This window comes from Eubalaena glacialis, chromosome 4, assembly GCF_028564815.1.
Source record: "Eubalaena glacialis isolate mEubGla1 chromosome 4, mEubGla1.1.hap2.+ XY, whole genome shotgun sequence".
Classification (NCBI taxonomy): Eukaryota; Metazoa; Chordata; class Mammalia; order Artiodactyla; family Balaenidae; genus Eubalaena; species Eubalaena glacialis.
In genome coordinates, this window is record NC_083719.1 from 92,726,858 (window position 1) to 92,741,396 (window position 14,539).

The following is a 14,539-nucleotide window of genomic DNA, read 5'->3' on the forward strand; positions in this document are numbered from 1 at the left end:
TTGGTAATTTACATACAAAGATAACCAGTAATTGCTTTATGCGGCCTCTGCTTTGTACCAGAGTGTGTTCTGGAAAGCTTCCTTATTAAGAGGATCATGTTAAATCAACATTTTTTTTTCCCCCAATGTGGGTACAATGTAACTAGGGTTACAATATAATTTATTGTTCAAACCCTAACACTTGGGAGAATGATGAAGAGAGTTATTAATAATGGGGAATGTGTAACAGACTTAAGCTAGAACTGTCCTAGGCAAACTGGGATTTATTGGGTTAAAACCAGAGATAAACAAGGACTCACACATGCAGTCATAGCCTTAATCAGAATGATGTAGAAGGAAAGACTCAGGAACTCTTAATCTGTAATTTAAATAAAAAATTGTAGTCTAGGTCCCATAAATGGACAAAATACGTTATATGTAGTTAAAAACAAGCCCTGAGATAAGATAAAATGTTCAGCATATAAAGATATGATTTTACCGTATGATAGATTTGTCTTATACACAATTAATATGATGCTTGCTGTGATAAAAATTAATAAAATTATTAGTTAAAAATAGTTTACTTGTCTTCTTTGATTTTAGTGGATTATTTTTTTTAATGGAATGACTTAAAGATCTCTAGTATCTTTAAAAGGCAGGCTACCCAGGGAAGTTTGAACAGATGTCCTTTTTTTTCTTCATGAATTTCTCAGAGACAACAAAGAATGTTCGTTTTTTTCCATTTTCATCTATCTGTCTATCTGTTCATTCATATATCTATCATCAAGTCAACAGCTATTTACTGAGCAGTTACTGTGTGCTAAACCCTAGGTACTGGGAATACAGTCACCAGTGGGGTCTGGTTCCTTTTTTTTGTACCGGCTTGTCTTTCTCTGTTTCAGCTCTGTCTTTGTAAAAGCAAGGAGAAATCATCTCCTTGGTTCTCTTTACCTTTCTCTCTGAAGCAAAGTCTTATGGGATTAGGTCCCTCAGTTTCTTTATTTGGCAAAAGATTTTACTATTCAGTCAAATGTTATAAAAGTCTTAATGGAGCAAGACAAATATGCCTCTGTGACCCATTTACTCAAAAAAATACACTTTAGGAAAAGAGATTACAAGTTAACAATAGAGGAAGGGAGTGAAGCTAAACACAAGTTTCCAGCGAGCAGTAGTAATTCTGGGGAAATGTCTCTATATTTTTGCATTTCAGTTCTGCTAATGTCACTTTACTCTGCTTTTCTCCTCTTCAGGAGGAACCCAGATGATTATAACAAAGTGGATTTGATATCTAAGATGAGCATTCAGGGAACGGAAAGTAGTTACTAGGGCTGGGAAAGTAAACGCAACTTAGGGAGTGGGGTTAGCCATTGGTAATGGCAAGAGATTTGGCTCAAGAAGTAAGCAAGTCTTGTAAGCTATCTTAGGGATCTTGAACTTTGTCCTGAAGGCAAAGGGAAGTGTCTTAAGTTTTGTTTGTTTTTAAATCAAGGGAGTGACATTATCCTAGTTACCTCTTGGAAGGGTCATTTGCAAGGGAGATAAGTATGACTAGTGGCAAGGGTAGTGAAGGTTTTAGAAACCCAGTGGTTAGTGACCTGGACTAGGAGAAGGAGGAAAGTGTATAGACTCCAAAAAACAGGTTTAGTGATTGAACGTGGGTGCCTGGGGTTACACATTGTCCTGGGTTTCCCTTGCTTATGTGTCTGGGGAACCGTGGTGACATTTACTAAACGAGTAGTGGAGAAACACAGGGTGTTAGGCAGATTTTCACTTAAGCCTGTGGGTACGAAGTTGATTATCAGTCTTCTAGAAATAATCAGAGTAGCATCTAAAATTCACTAAGAACTTTGGTTGTGAGCCTTGGGTGAAGAAAAACTTACCACGGCTGATTTTTATAATTAATTTCCTATGCTTTTTTCCTGCCATTCCCAATGACGGCAAGCGTCACCTTGCAAAGAAAGAGAAATCACAGAAGACAGCCTGATGTGTGTGTGTGTGTGTGTGTGTGTGAGAGAGAGAGAGAGAGAGAGAGAGAATAAGTGATGGTGGCTGAGGATGGCATGGATGGTTCATTGTATTGGTTCATAAACCTCTGGCCTCTTTCACCCACTGGCAGAAAGGCTGAATGGGAGGGGTAGGGGGAAAGCTAGCTAAGGTTGCATAACATCCTGACTAAGAGAGTGCTAGGGTCACATTGCCTGGGTTCCAGTTCTAGCTATGCTACTTAACTAGTTGCGAGATCGTGGACAAATTTTTTCACCTCTTTGTGTCTGTTAGCTTCTTCATCTGCAAAATGGAGATAATAATAGTACTAACCTCATTTTAAAGTCTTAAATAAGTTATTGTCTGTAAAATACTTGGAATGAGTTACTATATTTACAATGTTTAGAACAGTGGGTAGCACTATTATTTATTTATTTATTTATTCATTCATTCATTCATTCATTCATTCATGCATTTATTTATTTATGGCCGCTGTGTTGGGTCTCCGTTGCTGCGCGCGGGCTTTCTCTAGTAGTGGTGACTGGAGGCTATTCTTTGTTGTGGTGCACGGGCTTCTCATCGCGGTGGCTTCTCTTGTTGCGGAGCACGCGCTCTAGGTGCGCAGGCTTCAGTAGTTGTAGCACGCAGGCTTCAGTAGTTGTGGCACGCAGGCTCAGTAGTTGTGGCTCACGGGCTCAGTAGTTGTGGCTCACGGGCTCAGTAGTTGTGGCGCACAGGCTTATTTGCTCCACGGCATGTGGGATCCTCCCGGACCAGGGCTCGAACCCATGTCCCCTGCATTGGCAGGCAGATTCTTAACCACTGCGCCACCAGGGAAACCTGGTAGCACTATTATTATACAAGGTTTTCTTTTAGCAGATGGAATGAGCAAAGCCGCAGATAATGGGCAACATCTTAATAAGTGGGAGGATTGATGGAATTACATTATAATGGCCTTTCTGTCCTGTATCCATGATTTTAGACCCTGATAACACATAGCATATTGGCTGGGTCCTTTTAATTTGTTCATCCCAGTGAGAACATGTTGTAGTGTTAGTGGCAGTGGCAGTGATGAGAATGGTGAGACTAGCTTGTATGAAACCTCCACGTCAACCTGATGAGGTGTAGATACTTCACGATCTCACTTTTACCCTTGAAGAGCCTGGCTGTTATGTGAAGCAGCTGCCCAAGGCCAAGAGCTCGTGAGTCCTGGAGCTGGGAAGCAGTCCAGCTGGTTTAACTTGAGAGCCTGCACTCTTTAGCCACTACCCTGATTGCCTCTGCAGTGTGTGTAAATAGTCCCTGTTCACGCAATGGCCCCCTCACAAAAGAGCAGAAAGTGGCTTTATTTTCATTAAAGGTGATGTGTTTCAGGGTCTGAAACTACAGGTCAGGGTAGTGGAAGATATCATTAATCTCTCTTTTCCATTTCTCTTTTAGATATCAGTTTTTCTTGCAGGTGAAGCAAGATGTCCTTCAGGGCCGGCTGCCCTGCCCCGTCAACACTGCTGCTCAGCTGGGAGCGTATGCCATCCAGTGTAGGTTCCACTTAAGCAAATTTGCTTCAGAGCTCTTGAGAAGAATGTTTGAATTTTTCTTTTTAAGGAAGTTTATAAAGTTCTTGTTAGCAAATGACATTTTGCTAAAAAGAAATTGAATTTAGTCAGAATTCAAGTTTTAATCAGTGTGCCTTCAGAAGGGGTAAAAGTGAAGCCGGTTACATATCCCTCGTAGTAAGTTGCATGGAGTTTTAGTCACAGGAATGGCACTGATTCTTGATTCAGTGGAAGGTCTGAAAATTTGTTCTAGTCTACATTCCACCGGAGTTAATTGATCCCTCTGAGCCGCTCTGCCTCAGAGATCCCACTGCTTCCAAGCGGCTGTTGTGATGACCCCATGTGGGCAGGTGCCATCGCCAGTTTAGAGCATGGCCCACAGTCCACAACCATTGTCCATCAGCTCTTGCCATCAATATGGCGACCATGGGGGCAGCTCCAGGTTGCACTGTTGTTTTGGAGGCTGAAGCTGAGGCTGTTTCCACTTATATTTACTGAGCCTCTTCTAAGAATCAAGCAGGCTATGGGGGGGATAAGACAGCATGTTCCTTGCCTGTGTGATGCTTGCAGACCAGAAATAGTTTAGAAAAAATATTCTAGGAAAAATGTTGCGTAAATGCACTGGGGAACTGGTTGGGTTTGGAAGGTGGATTAATGTAGGGAGAATTTTTATAAGCGTAACATAGTGAGCTCTCTGGTTTCATTTAGTTTCTTTGTGTAAACTGTAATGGGGTTATGTGCAGCATTGTATTATATTTCCATGACCATTATGTGGGGCAAATACGTTTTGAACCACATGATTTATCTCTTTGTGTCATTGCCTGAGAGAGGATATGGTTGTTTTTCACCTCAAGCATTTCCATTATATGTACTTTAAATTCTGTTTACAACATTTTACTTCATATAAACTGGTAAGAATAACTTAAATGAAAATGATAATCATAGTCTTGCCGAAAGCAAAAATTTTATCTTTTTAAGGTAAGATTTTGTTTATACTATCCATATATTCTCATCAGAGTTGTTTTAAACTGAAATTAGTTATTATCTTATATAAATTTATTAATAAAGCGTTTGAAGAAAATGTTTAAGCATGAGAAGAATACTTTTATTCCTGTATTTTTAGGAATATTTTCCTAAAATGGAAAAAAATTACAGTTTCTTTCTTTTTTAGCGGAACTTGGAGATTATGATCCGTATAAGCATACTGCGGGGTATGTGTCTGAGTACCGGTTTGTTCCTGATCAGAAGGAAGAACTTGAAGAAGCTATAGAAAGGATTCATAAAACTCTAATGTAAGAATCACATTTTATTAACAATAATCAACACGTTGTACATTAGAGCCCCAGAACTTCATCTTGAAACTAGAAGTTTATATTCTTTGACCAACATCTCTCCATTTCCCTCACCGCCCTGCCCCATCCCTACCCGCCCCCCCCAACCCCCAGGCCCTGGTTCTGTCTCTGTTTTTGTGAGGTTGGCTTTTTTAGATTCCACATACAGGTGGTATTATACAAGAATTTGTCTTTATCTGTCTTACTTCACTTAGCATTATGCCCTCAAGGTCTATCCATACACTTGAAAGTTGCTAAGAGAGTAGATCTCAAATGTTATCACAACAAAAAAGAAATGGTCATTATGTAACGAGATGGAGGTGTTAGCTATGCTCTAGTGGTGATCATTTTGCAGTATATAAATGTATCAAATCAACATGTTGTACACCTTTAACTTATATAATGTTATATGTCAATTATATCTCAATAAAGCTGGAAGAAAAAGAATCCCACTTTACGTCGCATCGCCCATCAACCATCATTTTATGCTATTGACAGGCTTAAGAAAAGTTTCTTTACAAATTCTTCATCTGTGCCTTGAACATTTATTCTTTTTAAAGTTTTTTTTTTTTTTTTTTTTTACTGCTTATAACACTAAAATGCACATAGGAAACCCAAACAGTTTAAAAAGTATAAAGGAAAAAAAAAGTGTAAAAGAGAGAGTAAATCCCAGTACCTAAAGTCAACATATTTTTAGTTAATGGCCTTCAGACCTCTCTCTATGCATGATTTCCCATAGAGAAAATTTATTTTATATAGATTTATGTATGTATGATTTTACAATGAAATCATTCTGTACATACTGTATTTTGCAATCTTCTATTTCTTTCAGTCACCAGTACCTTGTGAAATTTATTTTTTTTAAACTATAAATATATGTTATTACCACAAAAGCCTTAATGTATTCTGGATTTGCTCTGTCTAAGTATGTAAGTTCTTCGCAGTTACAAGCAAAGCCCTATTCAGTCTCTAGTGATGAATCTGGAGATCATGATGCCAGTGTGGAGCCTCAAGGGGTGTTATGTTAACACCACATGCACTTCTGAGAAATAAACACACTCCACTAGTAGGATTTTCAATTAATGGCCTGCAACATTGAAGTTATAATTTAATTATAGTTATTTTGGTTAAATCCTCTATACTGATTAACTTTGCTTTATTGCCTCTTATGTAACATTCCCCTTTGAATTTGCTTGGTTTCTTTCAGATGTATTATAGTTAAGGTGAAAAAAATGTAGAATTAATCTGGTCAACAAAAAATGTTTGCCTAAAGGATCTGTTTCAGTGAGTAGCACCAGAAGTCAGTCGCTGAATTGCAATCAGAGAAACCAGGCTCTCCACCTTGTATTAACATGCCTCAGAATGCTCTCCAGCCTGGTTCTAGAGTCCTTCGTTTTAAGGTTTCACTGAAGTGGGTGCTAAGAGAGTACCTGTTATAACATTATGAAGGGCACCGTGTTTGGCCCGTTCTGAGAATACTGATTCTGCTAGGAGTTTCCAAGTACACTTATGTTTTGAAATTATCAGGGAGCTTTGATAAAGGGCCTTATCTGTTTTATGGCATGGCGTTGACAGCGTGACTGCTATTTCTAAGAGACTAAAGCTTGATCAAGGTTTGGTAGCTTTCTTGTGTCTAATTTGTGGTAAACATTCTTCTTTATAGATTTCAAAAGTATTATATTGCTGGGCTTTCCAGAGTACCATGGCTGAAACATGGGATTGCATCGAAGCAGGATTTCTTAATTTTTAAAAATTTGTGACTCCTTTTGTTAACCATTAAAAATCTCTCTCTCGGGCTTCCCTGGTGGCGCAGTGGTTGAGAATCTGCCTGCTAATGCAGGAGACGAGGGTTCGAGCCCTGGTCTGGGAAGATCCCACATGCCGCGGAGCGGCTGGGCCCAGTGAGCCACAAGTACTGAGCCTGCGTGTCTGGAGCCTGTGCTCCGCAACAAGAGAGGCCGCGATAGTGAGAGGCCCGCGCACCGCGATGAAGAGTGGCCCCCGCTTGCCACAACTAGAGAAAGCCCTCGCACAGAAACGAAGACCCAACACAGCCATAAATAAATAAATTAATTAATTAAAAAAAAAATCTCTCTCTCTCTCTCATACACACACACACACACACACACACACACACACACACACACGGGCATGCGCGCCCACACACACAGAGTTCCAGTCATCCATGGGGATTCCTGGCAGATGCTTACCCTCTTTAGGAATGAATGCTGTTTTCTGTATATTGTCACCAGTGAAGATTTTGGGAAGATTTTTATACTTTGTATTAAGAAAGTGACAAGTACTTTTACAATTTCTAAAGAACTACATATGTGCTCAGGAGATGCTGACGAGCCCCGGTTGGGTGGTGAGGGCCCATTCTCTTCTTCCCTCCAACACTGCTCTCCTTCGTTTGCCTCCCGGTGGAGAGCTGCCGGTACACAGAGACGTTTTACTGTCTGTAAAGGGTATGCTTTTTAATTTGAGTGCTTATATGCTCAGTAATCTCTTTGGGGGTTTCTGAAACTGAGACTTTTTAATATATGTGGGGCTACTGGGATCAGCTATAATGAGCAAAACTAGATTTGGTAAATGAAATTAACTTACAAGTATCACCTCAGAGTATTAAAATTTTGTCACCACGAAGGCAAGAGTCTTCTTGAAATACAAAGGCTTATGTTTGCATTAGCACAAAGGATTATTTACTTTTCCAGTGAATGTAGTGAAAATGGCTTCTATTCCCTGTGAGCGCAGTAGCTATCAGTAAAGTAAGGCTCTTTGTTTTTATGCTGGGCGTAGGGGTCAGGCTCCTTCTGAAGCAGAGCTGAATTACTTGAGGACTGCTAAATCCCTGGAGATGTACGGTGTTGACCTCCATCCTGTCTATGTGAGTAACATTTAATTAACACAAAGTATTTTAAGCTGATGACATTTTCTTAAAAAGTCACTGGAACTCCCAAAGGAAAGCAGCAGTCCTGTTGTTTAACGAGCAGATGATACTTCTTCATCTGTGTTTTTGAACACAAAGAATCTCTTGCGTGGATTAAAGCCTAATGAGTTTTGCATAAAAGTCTGTGATTATATTTCCGTGTGTAGGAAACAATTAACAGGGCTTGAAAACACAACATGGATAACAGCTCCAGAGGGCTTAGCTAAACATCAAAACAGTTTTAAATTGGTCTATAATTGATTATATTGGACAGAAAACAGGAGGATTTTCCAAAAAATAGATTTTATGGCTGAAAAACAGTCATAAAATCACCTGCCTGCTAAAGTAGACTTTAGGCAACAGTATATGTGTAACTGTTGGTGGTTCTATGTTGGATATGCAGGTTCTGTCAATATTAGGGTTACTGCCTACTGTAGTTATTGCCACTGCATAAATAGGAGAATTTTTGCAGTTTTTCTTCAGTGGCTGATGAAAACTTGCGGAATATGATCAGTGGGCACTTACACTGAATCTGTACTGAGTGTCCAGGATCCAGGTCTTCAACTTTGAGCCACTTCTCTAAGGTTACCAATTGGTTATTCTACACCAGTGAGATTGGAATGTCATTGTCTTTGATTTTATGAGAGTTCAGTTACCAATAGACAAATTTGATTATTTGAGAAAATGGACCAGGTGTCTTATTCTTTACACGAAGTGAATTGCTAAAGATTATACGTAGATTGAATGTTTGTCATTTGGATTATGGAACTCAGTTGGGTTGTTTTGGAACTCAATTTTTAAGAAACCCTGATAAGACTTACTGTAATGCAAACAGCTCATTGACGTATTCATTTTGTAATATGTCTTTTGCTCATCAGAGTTTCCTGAAACAAATCATCTCATATTATTTGTAAAGAATTAGAAGCATCCCTGGTTATACTGTTAATATGGCAATAAAAGTTACATATTTGGGAGAAGTAGTAGTTCCCTGATAAATTACAGTCTAATCTCATTAAACCATTAAATGGTCCATACTACTGTCCTTTAAAAATACTTCTAAAACTTTGTGGAGTAATTTTTTTTTTTTTCTTCTAGCCACATTAATCTTGTTAGGTTTTCAGTTTTTTAAAAAATATATTTTATAGGAAATGTATAAAGAGAGAGTCTTCTGCAAAATGCCTCTGCATTTGTATAATGTTTATTCTAATTCAAAAATATTTTTTTTGTGGGAGGTGGAAATTTATGGCAAATGAACCGAATTCGTTAGAATCTTCCATACATTCCTTTAAAATCGAATTTTTAGAACTGAAAGTGGGCAACAGCTGATATTTTTTGAAAATATATTATCTTATGTTCCTTGGGAATTTGACTTTGCAGGCTGTTATTTGACCTTAGGGTAGAAAAAAGATGGATACAAACACAATTCTCTGTGTGTTCTTGGTATCCACTCTGTTTGTTACCTTTTCATTTCAGAATCCCATTTTCTTAATTGGGATTTGTTATTGCCCAGAAATGAAGGGTTTCCAGTCTTTACCTACCAGAAGAGATCGTATTTTAAAATTTTTGAGCAGTCTTAAAGTCACAAATGGAAATAGGAAGCAGCATGCTGGAGACCTCAGAAAATCCGTGTGTCTGTCTGCAGGTGGCTGCCTGAGGTTTCTGGGGAGGGTGGTGGTGAACCAGGACTCATGATTGTCCCGATCAGAGAGTAAGATCAAGACGAGTCCTTGGAAGGGGCCCTTGAGAGCAGCCAGTGGTTGTCAGTTCTTGGTTGCACAGGAGAATCACCTGGAGCATTTATGTGTTTTTGATACCTGGGCCCCTTCATTACAGATTCTCATTTAACCGGTTTTGATGGTACCCAGGCATCAGCATTTTAAGCTGCGTGAGGGATTCCAGTTAATGTGCAGCCAGGGTTGAGCACCACTGTAGAAGCAAAACGGGGTGAATCAGTCAGTGGCTGGATCGGTAGGTAGTCCAGGTTCTCTTAATGAACTGAGGTGACCAGTTAGAAAGCACTAAGAAAAATTATCTTAAAAACTTTGAAAAAAATGAGCAGCACATTAGCTACCATGATAGCTTAGCTAGCTTTCTAAGCTGATGTCTTTCAAAAACCAGATCTAGTATTTATGCAACAGATTATGTGTGTATGGCTAGTTACAGTTTGAGAAAGAGTTTTTACATGAACAAATTTATGGTTATAAACATATGTTTGTTTTTGTAGGGAGAAAACAAATCTGAGTATTTCTTAGGATTAACTCCGGTTGGTGTTGTTGTCTACAAGAATAAAAAACAAGTGGGGAAGTATTTCTGGTAAGTTTAACTTGAGGGCAGAGTTGGTATTGAAGTTGTACACTGTATGTATTTGGCTTATGGGACTTGTATGTCATTGAAAGCGTTGGGGAAAGGCAAACAGGTACATTTCCAGTAGTTGACAAGTAAATGAGTGAAATTGGGTATAAGTTTTCTTCCAATGCATATCAGTGTATCTTTTCTCTGTAAATTTCAGGTATTTTGATTCTGGACTCTCTTGTCCATGGAAGCTGTGTGTAGTAGGATTTCCTACCCATTCCAGGGTAGGCTGTGGGCCCAGGACTCCTCTGAGTTCTAACTCTAAATGGGGAAGGCTCTGAGAGAGATAGGGGAGCCCATAGCACTCACTGTGTCTGGGAAGGCAACACCACCAGGGCCTGGGGACTCCAAGCTTGTCTGCATTTACTGGAGAAGCCCAGGAGAGTGAGAATGGAGTTTTGTTCAAGAAGGTGTCCAGAATAAAGGATGTACAGAGAACTTGCTACAATTACAGTAGCAGTCTATAAACCAGTCTTTTTCTACTGAATACTTCCCACTATCTTTTGCTTTTCAGGCCTCGGATTACAAAGGTTCACTTCAAGGAGACACAGTTTGAACTCAGAGTACTGGGAAAAGATGTAAGTTTGTGTTTAGCGCTTAGCTTCCCTGAGACGGGAAGTCTTGTCTACTCATTGATAACTTAGAAGACATGGTGAAGTAAAACCGCCATGTTTTCTTCAGCTGCAGCCACATGGAAGGAGGTTGATTGACTCATGTGAACAACTTGTCAAGGAAGGGAAGGGGAAATGAGTAGAAATGAATGAGTTGGTAATGGAGAAATGTCACTTCAGTTTTAGCAAAGGAAAAAAAATAACCTTTCTAGGGCACAGGAGAGAATAGGATGTGATTATCATTATTAGTGTAATTCGATCTTCAGTATGGTCTATGAAGGTAAGATTCATGTAATCAGAAGGGTGCAGCCTGCATGCAGGATTGTCCCGAAGTCAATTGAACAACAACCTGTGGGGAGTCACACTTCTGTTCTTTCCCTAGTTGAGTGTGGTAGATAAACCAGATGGGAAATTCTGGATGCTTTCAAGGGAGAGTGTAAGCCAAGGGTGCAGAAATGCTGACGGTCACTCTCTAGGTTGGCAGTGACCTCCAGGACTGTTTGGGTAGCGGGTACAGTGTTTGTCAGTGCCTCAGGGTGCTCTCGTGCATTGACAGGTAGCTTTTAGGAAACTGGGCAAAAGAAGACAGGATGTGAAAGCTTCCTTTTAATCTCCCTGTGAAAATAATGCTCCCTTGAAGTGCTATTCCTATAATTCATGTTTATGGGATACGTGGGTGAAAATATGACGTAGGAGAATTCATCCTTCTGTCTCTTTGATGCTAACTTTATGCTGAAAAAAAACAAGTGAATAGTGTTGAATTGACTTTCTAATAAGATACTTGTAAAAAGAAGTAAACAAAATCTGCTGATGCAGCCACAAGCTGGGATACAGGAAGCAAAGTGGCTGCACCCACAGTTGGAACCTGGTATCTGGCTTAGTGCCCCACATGTAGCAGGTGCTCAGTAAATACTTGTGGCCTGATCAGTGAACTGATGTACTGGGATGGTGGGCTGCCAAATCAGAAAACCTGATACTACTATTGGTTCTTCTTCTAGAAAAAATACAGTGATCCCTCCCAGAACTGTGTGATATGCTGCCAATTATTGATGAAACTAAAATTGGATTTTTGACATGAGTTTTAACTTGTAAGGAGGGGAAATTCCTGGTTTTTAAAGGAACGAATAGTCTAAAAAGCTTATAGTAGTTCTCAACAGTCTAGTCTGAAGCAAGTCCAGTTTTCTTCAACCTTAAAAGATGTGCTGATAAAAGATTGAATTAAAATTATCCAAAAGTATTATAGAATAGCTCATTAGATAGTAGTGTTACACAGTTTTCTTCCTATCCTGCTGCTGGTTTCACGTGACTTGATAATGCAAGGAGTAAGGTCTGTTTAATACTTAGAAATAACATTTCAAGTTTTTAATAAGAATGTGATAATGGGAATTCCCTGGCAGTCTAGTGGTTAGGACTCTGCTCTCTCACTGCTGAGGTCCTGGGTTCAATCCCTGATCAGGGAACTAAGATTAAGATCCCACAAGCTGCACAGCCAAAAAAAAAAAAAGAAAATGATAAGGCTTTTCATGAAAATAAAATAAACAAAGGGATTACATCAATTTAAAAAGTTTTGGCACAGCAAGGGAAACTATCAACAAAACAAAAAGGTATTCAGGAATTCTGAATAAGTCTAAAATTATTTTTAGACCAAAATTAGTTTAAGTCTAAAAATATTTAAGTCTAAAATTATTTTAGACTTAAATTATTTTTAAGTCTAAAATTATTTTTAACTTAAAATTAAATCAATCAGTAGCCAAATTCCAACTCCTGTACTCCAAAAGAAAATAATAATAATAATGTCATAATTGCCACTGTAAAACTTGTACATATTACATTAGATTCTCCTCTCAAAGAATTCATTATTTGTTGGTGGGGGGTGGTAAAAATGGATAAAGGGGGTCAAAAGGTACAAACTTTCAGTGATAAAATAAATTGTATATATTTGAAAGTTGCTAAGAGAGTAGATCTTAAAAAGTTCTCATCACAAGAAAGAAAACTTTTCTGTAACTATGTAAGGTGACAGAGGTTGACTTATTGTGGTGACCATTTTGCATTGTATACAAATATCAAATAATTATGTTGTATACCTGAAACTAATATAAGATTATATGTCAGTTATATCTCAATAAAAATATAAAAAAGAAAAAGAAAAAGACTTTTCATGGAAGCATTACTATTATTCAAAGTCATTTTTCCATTTAGACCTAAGTTATTTTTGTGAATGAGGCCCTTTGGTGAACTCCTTGTACATTATTATTACAGTGCCTTAAAATGTCTTCTACTACCTTGGGATAAATATTTGGTAAAGTTGCAGCTAACTCGAACTTTCAGCTTCTTACATTTCTTCATTATTAAGCGAAAACAACAACAAAATTGATGTCAGCATGTGATTTTTTAAAAAAATGGCAGTCTCCACAGGGTGGCCTGGTTTCCTACACACACAGCTCAGTCCCTTTGCTGTAGCATCTCTGAGAAGGCACGGATGTTTGTTTGTGTGCAGCCTTGAGGCACTGCGTGCTCCTGGGTCGTTAAGCTTAGTGGCAGTGGTCTCTAGTAAGGTGCCAAAGCAGGTCACATATAACTCAGGCTTGAATCAAAGGAATTTTAAAATTTATTTTATTAAATAGCACATTAATTTAACCAAACCACTCCATTTTCTGAGAATTCCGGCTTTGCAGACACTTTCTTCTTTCTCCACCAGGGTATCTTTGTGAGGTGGTGATTTACATAATGGTAGAATTAAGTTGATTATTATGGAGGCCTAACTGTAATCATAGATTAAATAAAAAAGTCCCCTGAAACCCATTACCTGGAACAATAATCACAGTCAGCTTGAAAAAGGATTGAAATCCTTATTCTACTGGTTTTCCAGTCGTCTGGTCCAGTCAGAGAGACTTAACTCTGTATGTTAGGAGCTGTTAGGGCCAAATTCAGAGATTCAGTTCCCAAAAGAACAGCAGTGTCCTACAGATAAAAGATTTTCCTGGTGTCACACTATGCCACTAACACTGTCCAATTCCACTTTTTAATATTTACCATGTCCAACAAAACACATTGACATATCTTGTTAGATAGTAATAATGTCTAACATCTGTTTATATATTGCTTTGCATCCACAAATAACAATCTCATCTTTTTTCTTTTCAGTATCCCCACCAATATTTTCTTTTTTTCTTTCTTTTATAAATTTATTTATTTATTTATATTTTTGGCTGCGTTGGGTCTTCGTTGCTGCATGCGGGCTTTCTCTAGTGGCGGTGAGCGGGGGCTACTGTTCGTTGCGGTGTGCAGGCTTCTCATTGCGGTGGCTTCTCTTGTTGTGGAGCACGGGCTCTAAGCACGCGAGCTTCAGTAGTTGTGGCACGTGAGCTCAGTAGTTGTGGCACATGGGCTTAGTTGCTCCGCGGCATGTGGGATCTTCCCAGACCAGGGCTCGAACCCGTGTCCGCTGCATTGGCAGGCGGATTCTTAACCACTGCACCACCAGGGAAGTCCCAGGAGCCCCATTTTTAACATGATGAGTCTGCGGTGTCTGTTAGACTTCTGAGTGGGGACATTTAATAAGTGGGCTCTGTGAGTCTGGAGTTCAGGACCAAAGTCTTTGCAGAATATTCAAATTTGAGAATCATTGACATATCCCTGGATTCAAAGCTATGACACTGTATGAGGTCACTAGGAGAATGAGTATAGATGAGAAGAGAAGAGGAAGAACCAGAAAAGGAGGCTGAGAAGGAACAATCAGGGAGGTAGAAGGAATCCTAAATTGTCCTCACCTTTGCCAAGTGAAATTCATGTATTAAGTAA

The 14,539-nt window shown here is 39.0% G+C and overlaps 1 protein-coding gene across 3 annotated transcripts in view; it reads left to right on the forward strand.

Moving 5' to 3' along the window:
• The window catches only part of EPB41L4A (erythrocyte membrane protein band 4.1 like 4A), a 260,033-nt gene that overhangs the window by 152,085 nt on the left and 93,409 nt on the right, over nucleotides 1-14,539 (forward strand). For all 3 annotated transcript variants that reach the window (XM_061189519.1, XM_061189518.1, XM_061189517.1), the window contains exons 6-10: nucleotides 3,403-3,500; nucleotides 4,690-4,810; nucleotides 7,646-7,733; nucleotides 10,000-10,088; nucleotides 10,642-10,705. In XM_061189519.1, coding sequence (XP_061045502.1) covers nucleotides 3,403-3,500; nucleotides 4,690-4,810; nucleotides 7,646-7,733; nucleotides 10,000-10,088; nucleotides 10,642-10,705 — 460 coding nt within the window. The remainder of the gene's footprint in view (nucleotides 1-3,402; nucleotides 3,501-4,689; nucleotides 4,811-7,645; nucleotides 7,734-9,999; nucleotides 10,089-10,641; nucleotides 10,706-14,539) is intronic.